Source organism: Lathyrus oleraceus, chromosome 1 (genome assembly GCF_024323335.1).
Source record: "Lathyrus oleraceus cultivar Zhongwan6 chromosome 1, CAAS_Psat_ZW6_1.0, whole genome shotgun sequence".
NCBI lineage: Eukaryota > Viridiplantae > Streptophyta > Magnoliopsida > Fabales > Fabaceae > Lathyrus > Lathyrus oleraceus.
In genome coordinates, this window is record NC_066579.1 from 423,802,879 (window position 1) to 423,825,280 (window position 22,402).

Below are 22,402 nucleotides of genomic sequence, written 5' to 3' on the forward strand. Positions count from 1 at the left end.
AAATTCATTCTATATCTCACCTTCATTCTTCAATCACACTTTTCATAATAAATTCAAACACTTGATCCAACATCAAGTTCCTTTTTCAAAACCATTTTCATAACAAATTGGAATGCAAAATAGGGTGTACGTGTTTGTACACAACATTCAAGTACTTGGGTTGTCGGTCGTACCTAGCGGATTTTTTACCTAATTAACCCACATTTTCGAAGAAATTCCCAAAATAACCCACTTTTCAAAAAAATTCCCAATATACCCCACTTTTAGAGGGAGGAGCCAATTGGATTGACGCTCCCTCTTAAAAATTGCAAGGAGGCGCCAATTGGATTGGCTAGGGCACCTGCCCTAGCCAATCCAATTGGCGCCTATGTGTAATTTTTAAGAGGGGGCGCCAATCCAATTGGCGCCTCCCTTAAAAAAGCCTCAAATGAAAAAACTTCCAACATGAAAGTTGTAGATCTTTTCAAGACAATGAATTTGGATATAAATTTTGCAACATTTGGATTTTTTTTGAGAAAGTTATGGGCAGTTGAAGTTGGACTTCTGAGTTTTTCAACTGTTATCAGACCGATAATGTTTTTTATTATTGCATGTGTTTCTTTTAGGAATATGAATTTTTTCCAACATAACATTTGAACTAGACATCTTAAATTTTCCAATGCACTTGGTCCCACCTCAAAATAATTAAAAATGAGTGAGTTAGGTCCCTGCGAACTTGACCCAAAATTAGGGTTTCTGTCAAAATGACCTATAATGTTTTGAAATTAATGATGAGCTTCCAAGTTTCGAATGGATTTTTGATGAACATGAAAGTTGTTCATATGGCGACTGTTGTTAAAACTTGAATGGAGGCGCCAATTGGATTGGCTAGGGCAGGTGCCCTAGCCTAGGGTAGGTGCCCTAGCCAATCCAATTGACGCCTATGTGTATGTTTTAAAAGGAGGCGCCAACTCAATTGTCGAGTCCCTCATAAAATGCCTTTTTTGTCTTATAAATAGATGCGTAGTGTGACCTATTGTTCCACAATTCATATAATCATTTGGCTATCATGTTTGGTGTTCGTCGCCGATACGGTAAGGTGATTTATGCGAGAGACAAACCTCAATTGCTGATGCTGTTTTGGAACATCACCACGTTAGATCAACTGAAGAGGGAGCTGGTTCGATGGTTAGACGGGAAAATACCAGAAGGGGAAAAAATCAGAAGTATTGAGAGACTTGACAGTATCTTTGGTTGGGTGCAAATGAAGACTGATAAGGATGCTAGGGAAATGATGTTCGGTCGAGACGATATTAATTTGATTGTTGTAATCAGTTAGAATTATTTATGTTTTCAGATGTTTTGTACTGATGTTGGTTATGAAACTCGTTGTAACAAGAACTTAATGATATATAATGATTGATTGTTACACAAATACAATGTTACAAAAAGCATAAGATCTAGATACAATGTTACAAATAGCTTAAGATATAGATATCATGTTACAATAAGCTTAAGATCTAGATGATGCTCCTTGATTGGGACAGTTGTTTTTGTTGTGTCCTGGTTGACGACAGATACTACATAATCTTATCATTTTATCTGTGGAATCCATCTCTGTTCTTATACGTGTGCTGTTTGGCCTTCCTTTCTTCTTTCTACGCATCTCTTCATTGTGCCAAACAATGTCTCCTTCATATGGAGGCCAGTAATCCTCCATTGGTAGTACTGAAAAGCTTTGACTATATACATTCATGATGGTGTTGGCCTTGTACACATCAGATAAATGGGTGTAAGCGTCTTGACGAGTATAAGCGCATGCTGCAATGACATGGGAGCAAGGTATGCGGAAGGCCTGAAATTTTCCACAATCGCACCAACTTCTGTGTAGTTTAACCGCGTAGGCTAAATTTGGTCTCCCCTCGCTATTGCCCATTGTTTCCTGGACGCTGAAATTTTGTCTATGACGGTCAAACACTGTTACAGCGTGTGTCGTAGCTTTGATGCTCTCCTCTTTCATGACCTTCATGCAACATTCACTGAATACTTGTTCGGACATTAACACTGCACTCCATCTTTCACCTCTGCTTGCGAACATAGAAGCCAACCTATAATAGGTTGATCTTACCAAGGCGGTTATGGGTAGGTTTCGAATTCCTTTGAAAACCCCGTTCATGCATTCCACAATGTTTGTTGTCATGTGGCCCCACCGACAACCACCGTCAAATGCTCTTGTCCACTGCTCTACTGGGATGTTATTTATCCATCTCCCCGCGTCTTCATTAGACAGTCGAATCTCATCACGATAATATTGAAAAGACGGTTGAGTTAAAGCATACCCAGCATTCACCACCTTCTTGCGAAGATTCTTATCTTTTATAGCACGCATGAAGTTTTGTGCAATGTGTCTGATACAGTAGACATGTGTAGAAGGAGGATCATGCCATCCGTTGTCATGGTTGTTGTAGGCACTTTCGATGGCAGCATATCTATCAGAAATCAGACATAGATTGGCTTGTGGAGCGACATGCGTTCTGAGATGTCGAAGAAAGAAACCCCATCCAGCTGCCGTTTCACCTTCAACAAGAGCAAAGGCAATGGGAAATACATTGTTGTTACCGTCTTGTGCAACTTCCATGAGCAACGTACCCTTGTATTTTCCGTATAACCAAGTGCCATCAATTTGTAGGAGAGGTTTGCAGAAAGCAAAACCTTTGATGCACTGGTCAAATGCCCAAAAGAGACGGTGAAATATTCTATTACCTGTAGCACAGGTTCCGTCTGGCATCATTGCTGGCACTGTCTCCAGAATTGCCACAGTTCCTGGGACATAAGTTTTTAGTGCCCATAAAAACCGTGGTAATTCCTTGAATGAGTCCTCCCAGTTGCCGAAAACCTGCTCAACAGCCTTTGTCCTCGCAATCCATGCTTTCTTGTAAGATGGAGTATAATTATATGTTGTTCGGATATGGGATATAATTATACTCACCTTCACTAATGGGTCTTTATTTACCAATGGCAGAATATCTCGACATATCAAAGCTGTGCTCAGTTTACGGTGATCTTGTTGAACGGTTGTTGCAACGCAACTGTGTGGTGGGTCTATTGAAGCGATCTCCCAAGAGTCATTTTTCTTCTTGTAAGATGCAGCCAAACGAAACTTACAAAGCATGTTACGACATTCGATAACATACCTTCTAGAATCAGTGCGTTTCACCGTAAAGTCAGCAAAGTTGTTCATGTGGTATTTTTTTATTGCCAAGACACATTCCTCTTTGGTACGAAACATGTCTCCAACCTTTAATTCGCCTACTGGTCTCGGATACGGATTATAGAAGACACTGTCGGACATTTCATCGTCGTGAAGATCCATATTTGTCATATGTTGAGGAGGAATATAGGCATGAGTAGGAGGTATTGGTGGTGGTTGAGCCTCATCTTCATCGTCGTTATTCAGGATGTGATCAACCTGTATCTCAGTCTCCTCTTCTTCTTCATCAACAACATCGACCTCTACTTCAGCTTCTGGGTTGAGTTCATCTGACCATTGTGCATCATCTGCAGCATCTCCACCAGCTGGATCCTGATCTGTTAGTTGAGACTGTTGAGACGGTATACATGGTTGTAGAGTAATGTACAACTCGATACAATCCATGCCTGAATGTTCATGACTAAGAAACATGCTTTCAACATCTTCATCGTCTCGTATCTTTAGGGGGAAAAACTTGCATTGACCATTCTCAAAAAATATAGGATTCTGATATGTCATCTTTGACACAATACCTGATGCTATAAAGGATTGTATTCTTTTTTTGAAATGCAAAAAGGTTGCATTTCTCTTCATCGTGACTCTAATGGTATCAGTGTTTCTAAAACAAAAACCATGAAGCTCAGACTCAAAAGTTTCACCGTTGCAGTGAACGTTGATACTGTATAATGATGAAGATGACATTTTGGAGATAAAAACTATTTTGCAAGTGCAGATGAATGTGAGTGAAGATGAAAAATATTTTACAGATGATAAGTATTAATGTGAGTGAAGATGAATGTGAGTGAAGATGAAAAGTATTTTGGAGATGAAAAGTATTTTGCAAGTGCAGATGAATGTGATAGTAAGACACTTAAATAGATGGTATCAGTGTCTCACATTGAAGCTAGTCTGAGATACCGTGTCAAGCATGCAAGTAATTTCTGAGATGAGGTGTCTGTCATGCAATACAATGTGAGTTGATGTGTCAAGCATGCTAGCTAGTCAAGAGTTGATGTGTCTGTCATGCAAGACAGTGTGAGTTGATGTGTCAAGCATGCTAGCTAGTCAAGAGTTGATGTGTCTGTCATGCAAGACAGAAGTGAGTATTCAGCATGCAGGATACTAGAGAGCCACGTGTCTGAGATGACGTGTAAATCCTGCAAGACAGTGTGAGTTGATGTGTCAACCAGGCAAGCTATCAAGAAGCTAGTCATCAGCATGCAGGAGACAAGACAGACACGTGTCGGACACCTAAGATGGTCAGAGATGATGTGTCAACCAGGCAAGCTATCAAGAAGCTAGTCATCAGCATGCAGGAGACAAGACAGACACGTGTCAGACACCTAAGATGGTCAGAGATGATGTGTCAATCATGCAAGCCATCAAGAAGCTAGTCATCAGCATGCAGGAGACAAGACAGACACGTGTCGGACACCTAAGATGGTCAGAGATGATGTGTCAATCATGCAAGCCATCCATAAGTGATTTGTTCAGCATGCAGGAGACAACAATGCCACTTGTCAGACATGCAGAAGGTGGCGCCAATTGGTTTGGCACCTACCTTTAAGGCTTGTACATGGTCGCCAATTTGAATGGCGCCCCCATGTAGTCAGTCCTCGAAACCAAGCATTCAGAACTAGCCTTGCATGCATGTACCCTATGGTGTCGCCAATTTGAATGGCGCCCCCACTTTAATATTGCACATGGTCGCCAAATGAGGTGGAGACACCATGCAAACACAATTTTTCATGCACTCCTCCATTTGCCTATAAATTGATCCACTCCTTCAACAATTCTTCCACACCAACATTCTCACTACTTCATCTACATTTCTCACTACTTCATCTACATTACTTCTTTTACAATTTCATCTTCAACAAAATCTTCCATTTTCATCTTCAACAAAAATCTTCCATTTTCATCTACACCAACTCCCCAACAATATGTCTTTACTCACAATGGGCGAAGCACACAGAGGAACAGTTGCAAACATCGCGACATACGTAAGTTTTTTCTTATACTTCTTTTTTATGTTTCATATCCACCAACCCCATTTTATTTTTAAATACCGACTTAGTCAAGTGTTACATTATTTCTATTATAGGAGGTCTCAAGGTTTCGAACTCGAGTCCACGAATTTGTCCCAATGGACCCGATGATTCAACCTTATGTTGAACTCGCCGGTTTTGGTCACCTTAGCAAAATTATGTCTTGGTCTATAGATAACAAGTTCATTCTAGCCTTATGCGAAAGATGGAGGCCAGAGACACACACATTTTGGTTTCCAACCGGTGAGTGTACCGTGACGTTAGAAGACGTCTACATGCTTTTAGGACTACGAATTGAAGGCAAAGCTGTTAATGGTAAGACCAACTATGCAAATTCAATTTGCATGGAGCTTTTAAACACGGATTTATTAGATGATAATGCTAGGGGACAAGGTATACTACTTTCACGCCTAAAGTCATACTATAATAGTTTTTATTTAGATGAGCATTCTACCGAAGATGCTCGAATCATCAAAACTAGGTGTTACATTATGTTGTTACTAGGATCCTTTTTATTTCCCGAATGTAGTGGTTCTAGCATGCATATTATGTACTTACCTTTACTTAGACATATAGATAGAATAGGTAGTTATAGTTGGGGATCCGCATGTCTAGCCTATCTCTATAGTTCTTTGTGCAAAAACTCCCACAAAGATACTTCTACATTTTCTGGATGTGTTGTTTTGCTACAAGCATGGGGATGGTCAAGACTACCGTCTCTAGCACCGGTCAATAGCAACCCCTTCACTTTTCCATATGCAAAAAAGTAAGTTGTTTAAATTGCTATATATTTACTTCCTTCCTTACAGTTTATTACCCATAACTAATTTATTTTAACTTTTTGGTGTAGATGGTCGGCACACGGTATGAATTACAGCAGATGTCCGAGACACTGTATTACTCAATATCGCAACCTGTTGGATCACCTTCGACCGGCAGACGTAAGCAAAATAATTTCATTATTTCTTCATATTATGTTGACTTTTTCTACATTCATTTAAATCCTATCGTCTTTAACATTTCAGTTCATTTGGCGTCCATACCTTAATATGGATCATGAGCATCAGATCAACCCTGAAGACGCAGCCGTATGGACAACATGCACACCGATAATATGGTTCACAACAGTGGAGCTGCACAACACCGACCGTGTGAAGCTGCAGTTTGGTATGGTCCAGAATATCCCAGATCCCCCAGCTAGCCTAGGAGAATGGCATATGCGTAAAGTGAACGACCAATGGAACTACAACCCTTGGCAAACCTTCGCAAGATTAGAGTGTCGCAAGTGGAAGCACCGTCATGACCATGTCTTAACTGACGCAGTCATGCCAAATGAGGTAAAACCAAGTCGTACTTATATGGCTTGGTATAGATCAGTTGGATTTCAATTCATCGCCGATGATATGTACCTCTACGACCCACGCCAGACAAGTTACACACAAGAAGGATCAACATCTAACCCCCAACAACATTCTCAGCCCGGTTACTCACAACCACCTATCCGACAAACTTTCTGTTCCACAAACACACAAACATACAACCAAAACATGCCATTCACCCAACCCCAAAACCAAGAACATCCCCCATACCACCACCAACAAATGGACCATCAACCTTCGACCGAACATCGCTTCGCACCCACACCATCACCCTACCAAAGTCGCCTTACCCAAAACACTAACCGCCCCATCACCTACCGTAGCCAAGAACCCCAAACATCACAATACCAAAACATCCCACAACCATATCTCTTCCAAACACCCCAACAACCTTTCCAACCTTTCCTAGACCCATCATTGTCACCCATGTCCCCCTTCAACCGTCCCGGTCGCCCATCTATGAGTCAACCACACCCCAACTTCTCTGGCATGGGTCATGAGCTCAGCTACGCCGGTACACCATCATTGAATACTGAAGACTATGCTGAGTTGGCTGAATACCTCAACGGATCTTCTCTTGTAGGAGGTAATGACGCTCCTGGACCATCAGATGAACAAACACCGGTGCAGAATCGTCAACGTGGGTTAGGGCCAAGGGTTAGGGTAGCTAGGGGATGTGGGACCGGAGGTCGGTTAGGTGATCCCGGTCATCACCATTAGGATTCTTTGTGTAAAATCCAAATTTTATTAATATCAATTCGTATTATGTCAAATTTATCTTTGTGTAAACTCCAAACATTAGGTTTCTTTCATAATTCTAAAATAAACACATATCATAATACAAAAATTTATAGGTCAGAAACCCTAATTCAAGGACTTGTTATTGTTATGTTGAAGGGCTTGAATTTGGTCCCTTTTGGCAAAATTCACATACACATATTTTGACAGAAACCCTAATTTTGGGTCAAGTTCGCAAGGACCTACCTCACTCATTTTTAATTATTTTGAGGTGGGACCAAGTGCATTGGAAAATTTAAGGTGTCTACTTCACTTGTTATGTTGGACAAAAATTCATAACTCTAACACAAACACATGCAATAATACAAAACATTATAGGTCAGATAACACATAAAATGTCAAAGAGTCCAAGTTCAGGTGCCCATACCTTTCTCATAAAAATTGCAAATGATGCAAAACTTTAGTCCAAATTCATTATCTTGAAAAGATCTACAACTTTTATGTTGAAGGTTTTTTCATTTGAGGCTTTTATCATTCAAACTAAAGGGCTTGAAGTTGGTCCCTTTTGGCAAAATTCACATACACTTGTTTTGACAGAAACCCTAATTTTGGGTCAAGTTCGCAAAGACCTAACTCACTCATTTTTAATTATTTTGAGGTGGGACCAAGTGCATTGGAAAATTTAAGATGTCTAGTTCAAATGTTATGTTGGACAAAAATTCATATTCCTAAAAGAAACACATGCAATAATACAAAACATTATTCGTCAGATAACAGTTAAAAAACTCAGAAGTCCAACTTCAATTGCCCATAACTTTCTCATAAAAAATCCAAATGATGCAAAATTTATATCCAAATTCATTGTCTTGAAAAGATCTACAACGTTCATGTTGGAAGTGTTTTCATTTGAGGCATTTTTAAGGGAGGCGCCAATTGGATTGGCGCCCCCTCTTAAAAATTACACATAGGCGCCAATTGGATTGGCTAGGGCAGGTGCCCTAGCCAATCCAATTGGCGCCTCCTTGCAATTTTTAAGAGGGGGTGCCAATCCAATTGGCGCCTCCCTCTAAAAGTGGGGTATATTGGGAATTTTTTTGAAAACTGGGTTATTTTGGGAATTTCTTCGAAAATGTGGGTTATCTCGGTAAATTTGCCGTACCTAGCCTGAGGACCTGACACTTGACTTTCCCCCTTAAAACATCTAATGATTCAAACAAGTTAGATCTAGGTGATATGAGGGATAAAAAGAGTAGTTAGGACTTCATGGTCCTCTCGATTCTCAAGTACTCTGATTGTTGATCATACTTAGTCAAGGGTCAGATACTTGTATCCCTCTAAGTTCCAATGATTAGACTTGCCAAACTCTTTTCACAATTCAAATCTCTTTTTTGGATGAAAAAGAGTGGTTAGGATAACACTGTCCTCTCAACTTCTGAGTTATTGGACCGTTGAATGTATCTAGCCAAGGGTCTGATGCTTGTCTCCGTACATAAAATTAACCCCAACAAATCAAATCATCTTTTGCCTTAGTGCATTCTATTCAAAAAAATTCGAAAAGGACGTGTTACTTCCGTTCTACCGTGAATGAAGCTTAAGCCTCCATGTGCGAGCAAGTAATATTTAACTGCTAGAATGTGATCCAAGCGTATCCACTTTACCGCAAACAAGCAAATACTTCCCGTTCCCATGACAGAGTATACAAGCAAGTGAGCAGTAGCACGCGAACGTTAATACTGTTATGTAAAAATAACCAAATAAATGTTCCATTTGTGAGACGAACTACGGAGCTCTGACTTCCTCATTGCACGTATGAGGATACGTAGGCACAATGGCTCAAATCCTTGGCGAGCACACTAACTTAAAACTTATTCTCTCTCTCACCTTATCCTTTCATCTCATTCTCGATAGCAAGCAACTTACAGATAAACAAACATCCATATACATTTGATACGAACAAGTGGTTCCCATGGAGTGCCATGGATGTGAGGGGTGTTAATATTTTCCCCTTGCACAATCGACTTCCGAATCCGTTCTTGGTTGCGAGACCATTTCTCTGATTTGGGATTTTATTGCTATTTTCCCTTTCCTTTGGAATAAATAAAATCCGGTGGCGACTCTGTATTTTTCGCTACGCTTCATCGTGGCAATATTTTTCACAGGGTCTAAAACAAACGATAACTTTATATGCAAGTTCAATAAAATAAAAAGTAAATAAATTAGTATCAGATGTTGCTCAATCTTTCTTAATTGTGTTACAGTAATTGAATTCTCCGAGAAAATAGATTTCAATAGGGGTGGCAAAAAGGCATGCCCGCCCCCACAAAAGCCCGCAAGAAAACGGGGCGGGGCGTTCAAAGGTAGAGATACGGGCTCACTTACTAGGCCCGCCCCATTTAATGACGGGCATGCGGGCATGCCCGTTATTCTCTTTAAAAAAACCTTTTTCACTCATGATGATATAATTTAAAAAAAGTACTCATACACCCTAATACTACTAAAATCTAATAAAGTCTTTGCTAAATAATGTATGTAAAAACACACTTGCATTGCATAAAAATCACTATCATTATCCTACATCCAATAATTAAATTCAACAAACCTTAAATTAAATATCACGAATTCAACATAAGTTCAACACCACAAATTCAACAAAAGTTCAACTCCATAAATTCAACAAAAGTTATGAAAGAAGTCATAAATAGTTTAATCTAACACAACAATCTCTAAATTCTCTACAAACATAAAAGATGCACTCATCAATCTTCATCTACGTCATGAACATATGATGCTTCAGTTGTAATACTTTTCGCCAAGCTTCCATCATCATTATCTTCATCATCATCCACTACATCTATAAAAAAATTTAAGTGTAAGTAACAAAATTATAAGAATCACAAAGTATTAAAAGAAACTTTAATATTTGATTATGTACCAAAACTGTTGAAATCGTGAAGCCAACTGCGAGTACAAATCAATGCCTCTACATTCTTCGACAACAAGCGACTTCTATATTTGTTTAGAATGATCGAACCAATACTGAAAGCAGATTCAGATGCAACAGTAGTAATAGGGATGCCTAACAAATCACGAGCCAATAAAGATAACTCTTTAAACCTATTCCAATTCTCCTTCCATCATTGAAGAACATTCAAGTCATCAAAATTTTGATAACTTAAATCCACACTTGCCTCATCCAAATAAACATCAAGTTGAGACTTTCCGGTCTCTGTTGCAAGTTGTTGTTTGTGTGCTTTCAAATCCTATTATAATAAAAAGGAAAAGAATAGAGACATGTTACAACATGTAACAATTGACAACGTTTAACAACATGTAACATATTAAAACAATCAAATTTAGACAGCATTTAGCAGCATGTTTGTAACATTAACAATAACATATTTGTCAATTTACAGCATGTTATAACAACATTTAACAGCATGTTTCTTACATTAAACAACATGCATAACAATTTACAGCACGTTATAACAGCATTTAACAGCATGTAACAATTTACAGCATGTTTCATACATTTAACAGCAGCATATTTGGCAATTTTCAGCATGTTATAACAACATTTAACAGCATGTAACAGTTTACAGCATGTTTCTTACATTTAACAGCAGCATATTTGGCAATTTACAGCATGTTATAACAATATTTAACAGCATGTAACAGTTTACAACATGTTTCTTACATTTAACAGCAGCATATTTGGCAATTTGCAGCATGTTATAATAGTATTTAACAGCATGTAACAATTGACATCATGTTTCTTATATTTAACAGCAGCATATTTGGCAATTTAGAGCATGTTATTAAAGCGTTTAACAACATGTAACATATTAAAGCAAGTTAATAATTAGAGGAGGCTACATACATTGAACAAACTTTTAGTTAACGCGTGTGAACTTGATTCCCCTCTAGTGATAGAAGATGGAGTTTGAGAGGTTGTAGAAGATGAAGTATGAAGGCGACGATACATCTCAAAGAGACTGTACAATTTCTGCTTGATTTCATTTGTTTTAATTGTTGAGGTAAGTGGATCAACTTTTTCATACATGTATTCCAAAGAGGTAAGTTTAATCCTTGGGTCAAGAACCGCTCCTAGAGCAAGAACCACACTATAATCACTCCAATACTTCTCAAACTTGATCATCATTCTTTCAGCCATGTCTCTTATAAGAGTGTCTTCATCTTTGATGCTTGCCATCAAAACACACTTAATTTTCCAAATTTTCAAAAAATACAAATTGGAAGTAGGATAAGACGTTCCGGAAATTAAGTTTGTTGTCTCATAAAATGGCAACAAGAATGTGCATATCTTATCTCCTCTTTTCCAATCTTCTTCGGAAGGGAAAACCTTATAATTATCATCATGAAAACTAAGGCTTGCAAATACACGTCGGTACTTCAATTCACTTTGAAGCATCAAATAAGTAGAATTCCATATAGTGGAAACATCGTAAGATAAACCAGTCGATGTTTCAATACCGCCAATGAGTTCAATACATTCCTTGAATTTTTTCATTCTACCCTCAGAGCCCTTCACATATTTGACACTTTCCCTAATCTTTTCCAATGCATCACCAATTACTTTCAAACCCTCTTGCACAATCAAATTTAAAACATGCGTTGAGCAACGAACATGAAAGAACTCTCCCTCAGATAATAACCAGTTTTGTAAGACAAGTTGTCTTTTCAAATGAGCTTGCATCACGTCATTAGCAGAAGCATCATCTAATGTGAGTGAAAAAATCGTCTTCTCAATTCCCCAATCTGATAAAAAGTCAAGAATCTTTTTTGACATTTCAGATCCCGTGTGTGGAGGAGGCATATGACAAAAGTTTAGAATCTTACTCTTCAAATTCCAATTGGAATCAACATAATGAGCAGTCAAGCAAACATAACCTTCACTTGTACAAGTTGTCCACATATCAGAAGTTAGTGAAATTCTAGAGGGAATATTAGCTAACTCCTTCTTAAGAGCTTCTTTCTCTGTCTTGAATATTTCATCAACATCAGCCTTAGCGGTATTTCTTGAAATAGGAGAAAAGTCAGGGTTCAAATATTTCATCCAATCCCTAATTTTTTGAAACTCCACAAATTTATACGGTAAATCATGTGCAATGATTGCAGTAGCACACAATGATCTAGAAACCTTTTTATATATTGTAAGATTCTTGAGTCTACCTTACAAGTCCATCATTACTTGACCTACATCAGCATATTTGATTTTAGTGCACTTCTTCATATGACGATTCAAACTCGTGGTACCATAATTCCTATCGCCACCCTTCAAAATCTTTGAACAACCATTGCACTTAGCCAATGGATTCTCATCTTTATCCGCCCCAAGTTTAGTAAACACTTTCCAACAATCAGCACTTGATGTTTTGGCCTTCTTAGACTTAGGTAAAACATCATCTTCAATTCTTCTTAGTTCATTTACGCCTTGAATTGTTTCATTCTCTAAATCAACCACATTCACTTCATCTACAATTTCATTACCAACGATTTCTGAATCCATTTCATTTATCACCTGTGTATCCAAATAAAAGAAATTAAAATAACATTATAAAACATGCAATCTTAATCTTCCAATTATACATGCACCAAACAAACCCAAGCAACCAAAATAATAGAAACTTTATATCAACATTATATCAACATTATGAACTTTATTTCAACATTATGTATAGTTAGTTTATTTTGATTCAAATAATAGAAACTAGACTGAAAATTAATGATACTGGAAAACATTCTATATCATAAATGTATAGTTAGTTTTTCACCTGTATTAAGCACAACACAAAATTCATTTTAGAGAGGTCAGAAAGATTTCTGTCCTTTGCAATGGCTTTGATAAATTCTCTTTTTTCTTTTACATAATCCCTGCACCTTACCTACCCAAATTCCCACATTCTATCACACTCTGCCTTCATACTTCGTCTTGCTCTAGGAGCGGTTCTTGACCCAAGGATTAAGCTTACCTCTTTGGAATACATGTATGAAAAAGTTGATCTACTTACCTCAACAATTAAAACAAATGAAATCAAGCAGAAATTGTACAGTCTCTTTGAGATGTATCGTCGCTTTCATACTTTGTCTTCTACAACCTCTCAAACTCCATCTTCCATCACTAGAGGGGAATCAAGTTCACACGCGTTAACTAAAAGTTTGTTCAATGTATGTAGCCTCCTCTAATTATTAACTTGCTTTAATATGTTACATGTTGTTAAACGCTTTAATAACATGCTCTAAATTGCCAAATATGTTGTTGTTAAATATAAGAAACATGCTGTCAATTGTTACATGCTGTTAAATACTATTATAACATGCTGCAAATTGCCAAATATGTTACTGTTAAATGTAAGAAACATGCTGTAAACTGTTACATGCTGTTAAATGTTGTTATAACATGCTGTAAATTACCAAATCTGCTGCTGTTAAATGTAAGAAATATACTGTAAATTGTTACATGCTGTTAAATATTGTTATAACATGCTGTAAATTGCCAAATATGCTGCTATTAAATGTAAGAAAAATGTTGTAAATTGTTACATGCTGTTAAATGTTGTTATAATGTGTTGTAAATTGTTATACATGTTGTTGTTTAATGTAAGAAATATGCTGTTAAATGTTGTTATAACATGCTGTAAGTTGACAAATATGTTATTGTTAATGTTACAAACATGCTACTAAATGTTGTTTAAATTTGATTGTTTTAATATGTTACATGTTGTTAAACGTTGTTAATTGTTACATGTTGTAACATGTCTCTATTCTTTTCCTTTTTATTATAATAGGATTTGAAAGCACACAAACAACAACTTGCAACAGAGACCGGAAAGTCTCAACTTGATGTTTATTTGGATGAGGCAAGTGTGGATTTAAGTTATCAAAATTTTGATGACTTGAATGTTCTTCAATGATGGAAGGAGAATTGGAATAGGTTTAAAGAGTTATCTTTATTGGCTCGTGATTTGTTAGGCATCCCTATTACTATTGTTGCATCTGAATCTGCTTTCAGTATTGGTTCGATCATTCTAAACAAATATAGAAGTCGCTTGTTGTCGAAGAATGTAGAGGCATTGATGTGTACTCGCAGTTGGCTTCACGGTTTCAACAGTTTTGGTACATAATCAAATATTAAAATTTCTTTTAATACTTTGTGATTCTTATAATTTTGTTACTTACACTTAAATTTTTTTATAGATGTAGTGGATGATGATGAAGATAATGATGATGGAAGCTTGGCGAAAAGTATTACAACTGAAGCATCATATGTTCATGACGTAGATGAAGATTGATGAGTGCATCTTTTATGTTTGTAGAGAATTTAGAGATTGTTGTGTTAGATTAAACTATTTATGACTTCTTTCATAACTTTTGTTGAATTTATGGAGTTGAACTTTTGTTGAATTTGGGGTGTTGAACTTATGTTGAATTCGTGATATTTAATTTAAGGTTTGTTGAATTTAATTATTGGATGTAGGATAATGATAGTGATTTTTATGCAATGCAAGTGTGTTTTTACATACATTATTTAGCAAAGACTTTATTAGATTTTAGTAGTATTAGGATGTATGAGTACTTTTTTTAAATTATATCATCATGAGTGAAAAAGGTATTTTTAAAGAGAATAACGGGCATGCCCGTATGCCCGTCATTAAATGGGGCGGGCCTAGTAAGTGAGCTTGCATCTCTACCTTTGACCGCCCCGTCCCATTTTCTTGCGGGCTTTTGTGGGACGGGCCTAAACGGGGCGGGCATGCCCGTTTGCCACCCCTACTTACAATAATCTCCCTATGAAACAGTTTTGATGATAATTTCAGAAAGTCAATGACAATCAACACTAATGCGGATATTCTTCATTATTTTAATAATGTTTCTAGCACCAGAAAAACTTGTTTCATTCATTATAGAAAAAATACCAATGCCATCTTTTCATTGAAAAGATAGATCTTCTATGTGCTCCACTTCAATGTCATGCAATGCAGAGCCAATCTCTGGACCATAGTCCATTTCTTTCTTCATAGTTAGTACATGGGAGCATAAGATTAATCAGTTTCATAATGTGTGTTCCCAAAAGGACATGATATTGTAAATATATTAAGGCTAGTTTTAAATCTTGTGGATTCTCTAATTAGAAGCATCATGTTCAAATATGAAAATCATAATTTGTAATACATACGAAGAAGACCAAATGATTAAGCGAGAGATGTAACATTCTTCTCAGTTTCCAAATGTAATTGTCATATATCTATTACCACACCCGTGCAGCGAAAACAAGTGTGAAGGGCTTATATTGTTCAAATATTAAACTTGATTTGGGTCTAACCTTATTATTTGATTTTTGGGTTTAGTTATTTTGGGCTTAATTTATTTTGGGTAATATCTCTAGAAAAGTCATGTAGTATTTGGAGTGTCTAGATATTTTTTAGGATTGTAATATTTTCTAGAATAATCTTTGAATGTCTAGAGTTGAGAACTCTCTAGAATTAGTGTGTCTAGAATTCTCCTTAGAGTACTATAAATAGAGATGTAATCTTACACTTTTGTATCAAGCAAAAATACAAAGTTCTCTCTTCCATAATTAATTCTCCTACCTATCAAATTTCTATTCAAGCCTCTAATATTCCTACACACTTTTCCTAAACACAAGAAGCGTTTATTTCCAACAAAGTGGCATCAAAGCTTCAAGGTCCTCAAAAATGAATGGAGGTTTCCCTTTTTAAATGTCGATGCTCACAAAGAACAATTATGACAATTGGAGTATCAAGATGAAGGCGTTACTAGGAGCTCAAGATGTGTGGGATATCGTTGAGAAAGGTGTAAATGAGACATCGAAGGAGTCAAGAAAGAGAGACAAGAAAGCTCTCTTCCTCATTTATCAATCGGTGAATGAAGATACATTTGCGAAGATCTCCAACGCAACAACAGCCAAAGAAGCATGGAACAAACTTCAAACTTGCAACAAAGGAGTGGAACGGGTGAAAAAGATTCGTCTTCAAACTCTTAGAGGTAATTTATAATGTTTATTTATGAAAGAGTCTGAGTCAATTTCTGATTATTTTTCTCAAGTATTGGTTGTAGTCAATCAACTTAAAAGAAATGGCGAAGATGTTGATGAGGGTGAAAGCCATGGAGAAAATACTTCACACTTTAAATCCAAGTTTTGACTTCATTGTTACCAACATTGAAGAAAACGGGGATTTAAAGACCATGACTATTGAGCAACTCATGAGTTCCTTACAAGCATACGAAGAAAAACAAAAGAGAAAAATTAAACAAAATGAGGCTATGGAGCAACTACTACAACTCAACATAAAGGAAGCAAATTATGCGAATTACAAGAACCAACGAGGACGAGGTTGTGGCCAAGATCGTGGGCATGAACGAGGACATGGAGGAGAAGGAAGAGGCGGTTACAACAAATACTCTAACAGTGGAGAAAGAAGTTGGAATCCACAAGCAACAAGAGGTCGTGGAAGAGGAAATTCATGGCCGAGGTGTGACAAATCACAAATCAAGTGCTTCAACTGCAACAAGATCGGTCATTATGCATATGAGTGTAGATTCTCGAAGAAGGTTGTGGAGAAAGCTAACTTTGTAGATTCTCGAAGAAGGTTGTGGAGAAAGCCAACTTCTGGTCTTCTAAATCTTTCATGACTTATACAAGTTGTATTATCATCAAGGTTCTTTGGTTCATAGAGATTGATGTAGTTAACATATTCCATTAATTCCCTTGTGATTTTTAGACTGAGAGGATAATCATCAATTGTTTCCCATAGGTGAACATAACTCTTACAATTAAGTAACGTGATCTGTCTGATAGGGTATGTGTAGAAAGAAAACAGTCTTGAGCTTGCTAATAGCTTCTAAGGTTAATCTTCTCTCTTTGACCTCGTCTATGATCGGTTTTAATTGATTTCTCCACAACTGTAATGGAGAATACCATTCAAGGGTAGTCCATATCAAGGACACATGGTTCTCGGGATTCATTATGTATTGATACATGGCTTCAATGGGAATAAGAACAGGCATAAAATACAAACTAGTGGCACACCAGGTATACCACAAATGTTTTTTTGCGAGTTTGACATTTGAGTTTATTAAAATTGGTAGGAGAAAAGGCGTGTCAGGGAAATAAGGAGTATGATCCGGGAGTTTATTCCTTATGATTTTTGTCATGTAATAAAAGAGATTGTTCCTAGCATACTGTTTGAGCTGAGACGGTGAAGAGGTGACTGTTATTCCTGGAGGAAGATTCTTGGTTGTGGATGGATGAGCTGGTAGTGGTTTGACCATAAGAATCAAAGGGAAAGTGTACTTGGCTGTGATGATTTGGATAGGTTTCATAGGTCGGGATAGTAGATCAGGGATCACATTCTAGGTTCCTTTGATATGTTTTACAGAGAAATCATATCTAGAAAACCAATCTTTGATGCGAAGGGTTTGAGTATCAGGTGGCATCTTATTTTTGAATTCAAGGATCTTGGAAAAAGATTAATTATCCATCTGGACTTCAAACTGGTAGCCTCTTAGGTGGAAGTCAAACTTTTGAATTCCCATTTTTATAGCGAGAGCTTCCTTGTAGGTGGTGTGATAATGTTTTTCAGCTTCTTTAAATTGGCCACTAGCATGACCACAATAGTATATTTTCCCTTCAAGTTCTTCTATCAGGACTGCTCCTCAATAGTGATCACTGGCATCGGTCTGCATAATTCTTTTCCCATTTCCAGGGATTTTTAGGGCAGGTGGAGTTTGTGCGATCTTCTTCAAAGCTTTTATTGCTTTAGTTTGCATTGTTCCTCATGGTGGGGGTTTTTCTTTAGCATTTGTGATAGAGGACTCGTGTATTTCGCCAATCTTGGCAGGAAATCTCTGATATAATTAATTATACCAAGAAATTGCTGAATTTGCTTAACTGTGAGATTTTCATCAGGAAAGTTTAACAGTTCTTGGGTAATATGAGGTTGGGGTTGATATTTCCCTTGGGAGAAATGCATCCCTAAAAAATCAATCTCTGTTTGGCCCAATTGACTTTTCTTTTCAGAGAGCATCATTCCATGTTGTGGGCTATTTGAAGGAATCGGCCCAATAATTGTTTATGGTTTTTTTTCATCTTTTGAGAACAATAGCATATCATCAATATAGATGAGTATACTATTGAGAATGGGCTCAAAAATTCTTGTCATGACTTTTCGAAAAAGTGACGGAGCTACCTTAAGCCCAAATGGTAACATGGTCCATTGGTATTGGGCGTTAGGAATGCAAAATTCCATTTTGTAACGATTCTCGGGGTTGATACCCAATTGCCAAAATCCTAACTTAAGATAAAACTTAGAATAGATCTGAGCATCTTTGATGAAAATATTCAAGGATGAGGCCTTTGGAATTGGAAATTTATCATCTTTGAGAAAATGATTTAGAGGTTTGTAATCAATTACTAGCCTCTTTTTTCCTCTCAACTTTTCAGATCTCTTCTCCACATAAATTGCTTGACAAGCCCATTCTGATTTGGTAGGTTATATCAGACCTTGCTTGAGCAGCTGGTTGCATTCTTCCCTAACCAATGTATAATCTGATGGGCTCGTTCCTGGATGAGTGGCCTTGGTTGGATTAACATCTTCATTGAGCTTAAAAGGAAGTTGGACAAAAAAGTATTTATTTTTCCATAGAGGTTTTGGATGGCGGAATTTTTCATGGCTGTCTGCGCAGAGTTTGAGTAGGTTGGACTTGATTTCTTCATAGCCAACAGGGAATTTAGACATGGAATATAGTTTCAATATTCCATAATAAGGCTTGAAGTCTCTTTTGAATTTAATTCTTGTGGGAAGAATTTAAAGTCTGCTTGCTACTAAATAGAGATCCATTCCTACTACAATATCCTTGTTTGGAAGATTATTGCGAGTGACCCTGATCCAGACGATGCAATCTGAGAATAATTTAATTCTTATTTTCTCCTTGGTCATTAAATCTATCTTAAAAACCTTCCCATTTGCTGCTACAAAATATGCAACATGTGTCACCCATGATTCTGCTGGGAGGATGCTAGGATTCATCATTATAATATGGGTCCCAGTGTCCATATAAGTTATAACTTTCTTTGGACGTGAAAACTTTGTTGCGAGGACATGAACTTCAACACAAGGGAGAGGTGGAGCAGGAAGAGAACTTCTTATCTCTTTGAAGGAGTAAATAGGGAGATATATGTCATCTTCTGACTCCGAAGATGATGCTTCATCAAGAGAAGAGTCTTGAAGGGCAAAAATTGTTTCTTCGTCGGCAGAGCTTTGCTCAGAATACAAAGATTCTAAGTTTCCTTCTAAGGGCTGAAGAGAGTTAATTAGTTTTGCGGCTTTATGGGTATTATTAGGACATTCTTTAGAAAAATGTCCCTTCTTCCCACAAATAAAGCATCTCTGATTTTTTCCATTTCCTCTAAAAGGTTTTCTTCTAAAGAACTTCATAGCCTTCTTTTTCTTTCCCTTGAAGGTCCTATGAGATTTAGTGTATTTTTGTGGATGATGCTTATTTTTTGTTGCACGTCTACACCTTTTGTCTTTACACTTAATCTCCAGGTAGGGCTTTATACATGCATGGGTGAACTTTGACTTTTGTTCTATAACCTCTGAAAATTGGTGATGAAAACTGCAAAGCTTTTCAAGTGCTTCTAACATCACCTGGTGAATTTGTCCAAGACTCATGGTTTTGATATTCCTTTGAGTTGTGGCTAACATCCTATGAATCTCTGGCTGGAGTTCTTGTGGCGGAAAGGAGACGTAGGTATTCTTGAGACTATGGTCATTCTATGCATTAAGGACATAATATCTCTGTGTCATCCTATGATAGTGTTTGTCGAGGTCTTTTGTTTTGAGGGAACAACACTTCATCTCAAAGAATTCTTGTTTGTTTTTCCTATAAAATATCTCCATATCACCAATATATTCACGGTGAAGCACACCAAGAATATTAGTTGTAGTTTCTAGACGGTGTAACTCATCTTGTTTGAAAGTTCCAAGATTGTGATACCATTCTTTCATCGTGTCTGTCATTCTACAGCAAAATTCTTCAATGATCTTATAGCTATCTGCACTTGTTTTCATCATCTGGGTGTCAAGCCAAGCTCCAAATTCAAGTAGTCTTTTTCTCCAACGGCTGGGTGGTATATCATTAAAAGTGAACCAAGGACCGCCATTTGGTTTAGTCCTTTCAGGGACAAGAGTTTCTTCAGGGGACTCTTCCTCAAAAAAGGATTCTTCCTCTTTTATATTTGCAATGAAGAGTCTTGGTATATAGTTGTCTTCGGATTCTGATTTCGATGAAACAAATCCTGGTGTTTCATCAGTAGATGCTTCTTGATCAGAGTTGTTGACATCATCTGTCGAGGACTCATCTCCCTTTTGTGTTGATGATTCAGTCAGAGGGTAATTTTTTTGGGGATATTAATAATTTCTAGTGATCGTCATGGCTTGAAAACCTTTATCAGGAGTTTCTTCTTCCTTTTAAATTTTTGGAGGAGCTGTTTCAGGGATATCCTGAGAGTCTGGGGATGAAACGCTCAGGCAGGAAGCTTTGCCTTTTGTCTTGGAGGTCGAGGGAGTTGTAGTCCTGGTAGATTTTGGCTTATAAGATGTAGGTATGTATCTAACCTGATCTAGTGGTGATGAAACATAAGCAGGGTAGAAAGGAGAAGAGAATGCCTTTCTGGTTGTTTGAAATATGTGGGAAAAATAAGAGGGTCAAAGAAAGAGTTTTCAATAGACTTGGGTTTTCTTTCATGAGAGGCTCTTAAGAAATCATCTATCTCTTTTACTTGGCCTTATAGATTTCTGGTTTCTCTTTGCTTTTGGTTAAAAGTTTTACCAAAAGTTCTCTCTTCTAACATCTGCCGCAAATCACGATTAAACTGGGATACTTGGGCTTTTAAGCTCGTGTAATGTTTCTGCATTTTTTGAGTTAAAACCTTGAGATACTCATCAGTCTCGTCTATTTTCTCAGCAATCATCCACCCTTTTGTCAAGGTTTTGGAGAATCTCATTTTGAGAAACCATGTTTTTAGATTGCCAATTTAGAACTTCTTCAGCTTGAGTTAAAGGTTTAAGTTTCCCATCTGGCTGGACTTTACTAGGATGAATGAAGGGTTTAGATGTTCTGCCTGTGATTGGATCCATTTTTCTTTCCAGGGAAGGAAATTGTCGGTCGTACTCTGGAGTTGTGGCTGAGTACGTAAAGCAAGGAATTGGTTGGACAACGACTGGAGGATGTAGTGACTTACAATGGTCTGTTGGTGACCATGTAACAAGAGTTGGATCATTAGGTGGTAGAAATCCTTCTTTTCTAAGGATTTTAAGTCCTTCCTCATAGATAAAGAGGGGTTTCTTTTTCCCACGGATTCCTACCCATGGACCATTGTCTGGATCAAATCTCCTTTGAGGAGGAGGAGAGGGTTTACACCTCCCATTTTTCTTTGTTTTGGGAAGAATGACATCTCGGTCAATATCATTGTCGTGCATCCAACAGTCACAATCTGGGTCACATCTTATTGGATCAACATCCCAGATGAAGTGGCCATCTATTTTATCAGTATAGATGGTTTTCCTTCTGTTGTAATAGCATGGACATGACACCAGTCTTCTTTTAAAACTAGTTAGATCATCATTGTCTGGAAGATTTGAGACATCGAGGTCGACCCTTCGTTTGGCTTTTTGAAAATCGTCTTGACCGTCTTGTCAATAGATCTTCTGAAAGTAGCCTCTTGGAATTGGATAGATTTTTTATCAACATGGAGTCTCTCGTAGTTGGTTATCCATTTAAGGGGGATTAGCTGAGTTAATTCTTCCATTGCAATCCTTCTCGGAATCTGAACTATATAGGGTATGTCTTCTTCTCTGTTGGTGACAACCAATAGTGAATCAGAAGAGCAACCTGAGAGAAGCAGATATATCAAGTGATTCTGCAAGCGATATATTATCTGGTGATGGAGAGTAACTGACATGGCT

At 37.4% G+C, this 22,402-nt stretch overlaps 1 protein-coding gene across 1 annotated transcript; it reads right to left on the reverse strand.

Annotated features, from left to right (window-relative positions):
• Positions 1-10,118: 10,118 nt before the first annotated feature.
• Positions 10,119-12,927, reverse strand: LOC127115859 (zinc finger BED domain-containing protein RICESLEEPER 2-like). The gene is made up of 3 exons (XM_051047290.1): positions 11,272-12,927; positions 10,327-10,654; positions 10,119-10,245 (listed from the first exon to the last, which is right to left on the reverse strand). Exons 1-2 carry the CDS (start codon positions 12,466-12,468, stop codon positions 10,529-10,531), a joined length of 1,323 nt encoding a protein of 440 aa, XP_050903247.1. The 5' UTR covers positions 12,469-12,927; the 3' UTR covers positions 10,119-10,245; positions 10,327-10,528.
• Positions 12,928-22,402: the final 9,475 nt, after the last annotated feature.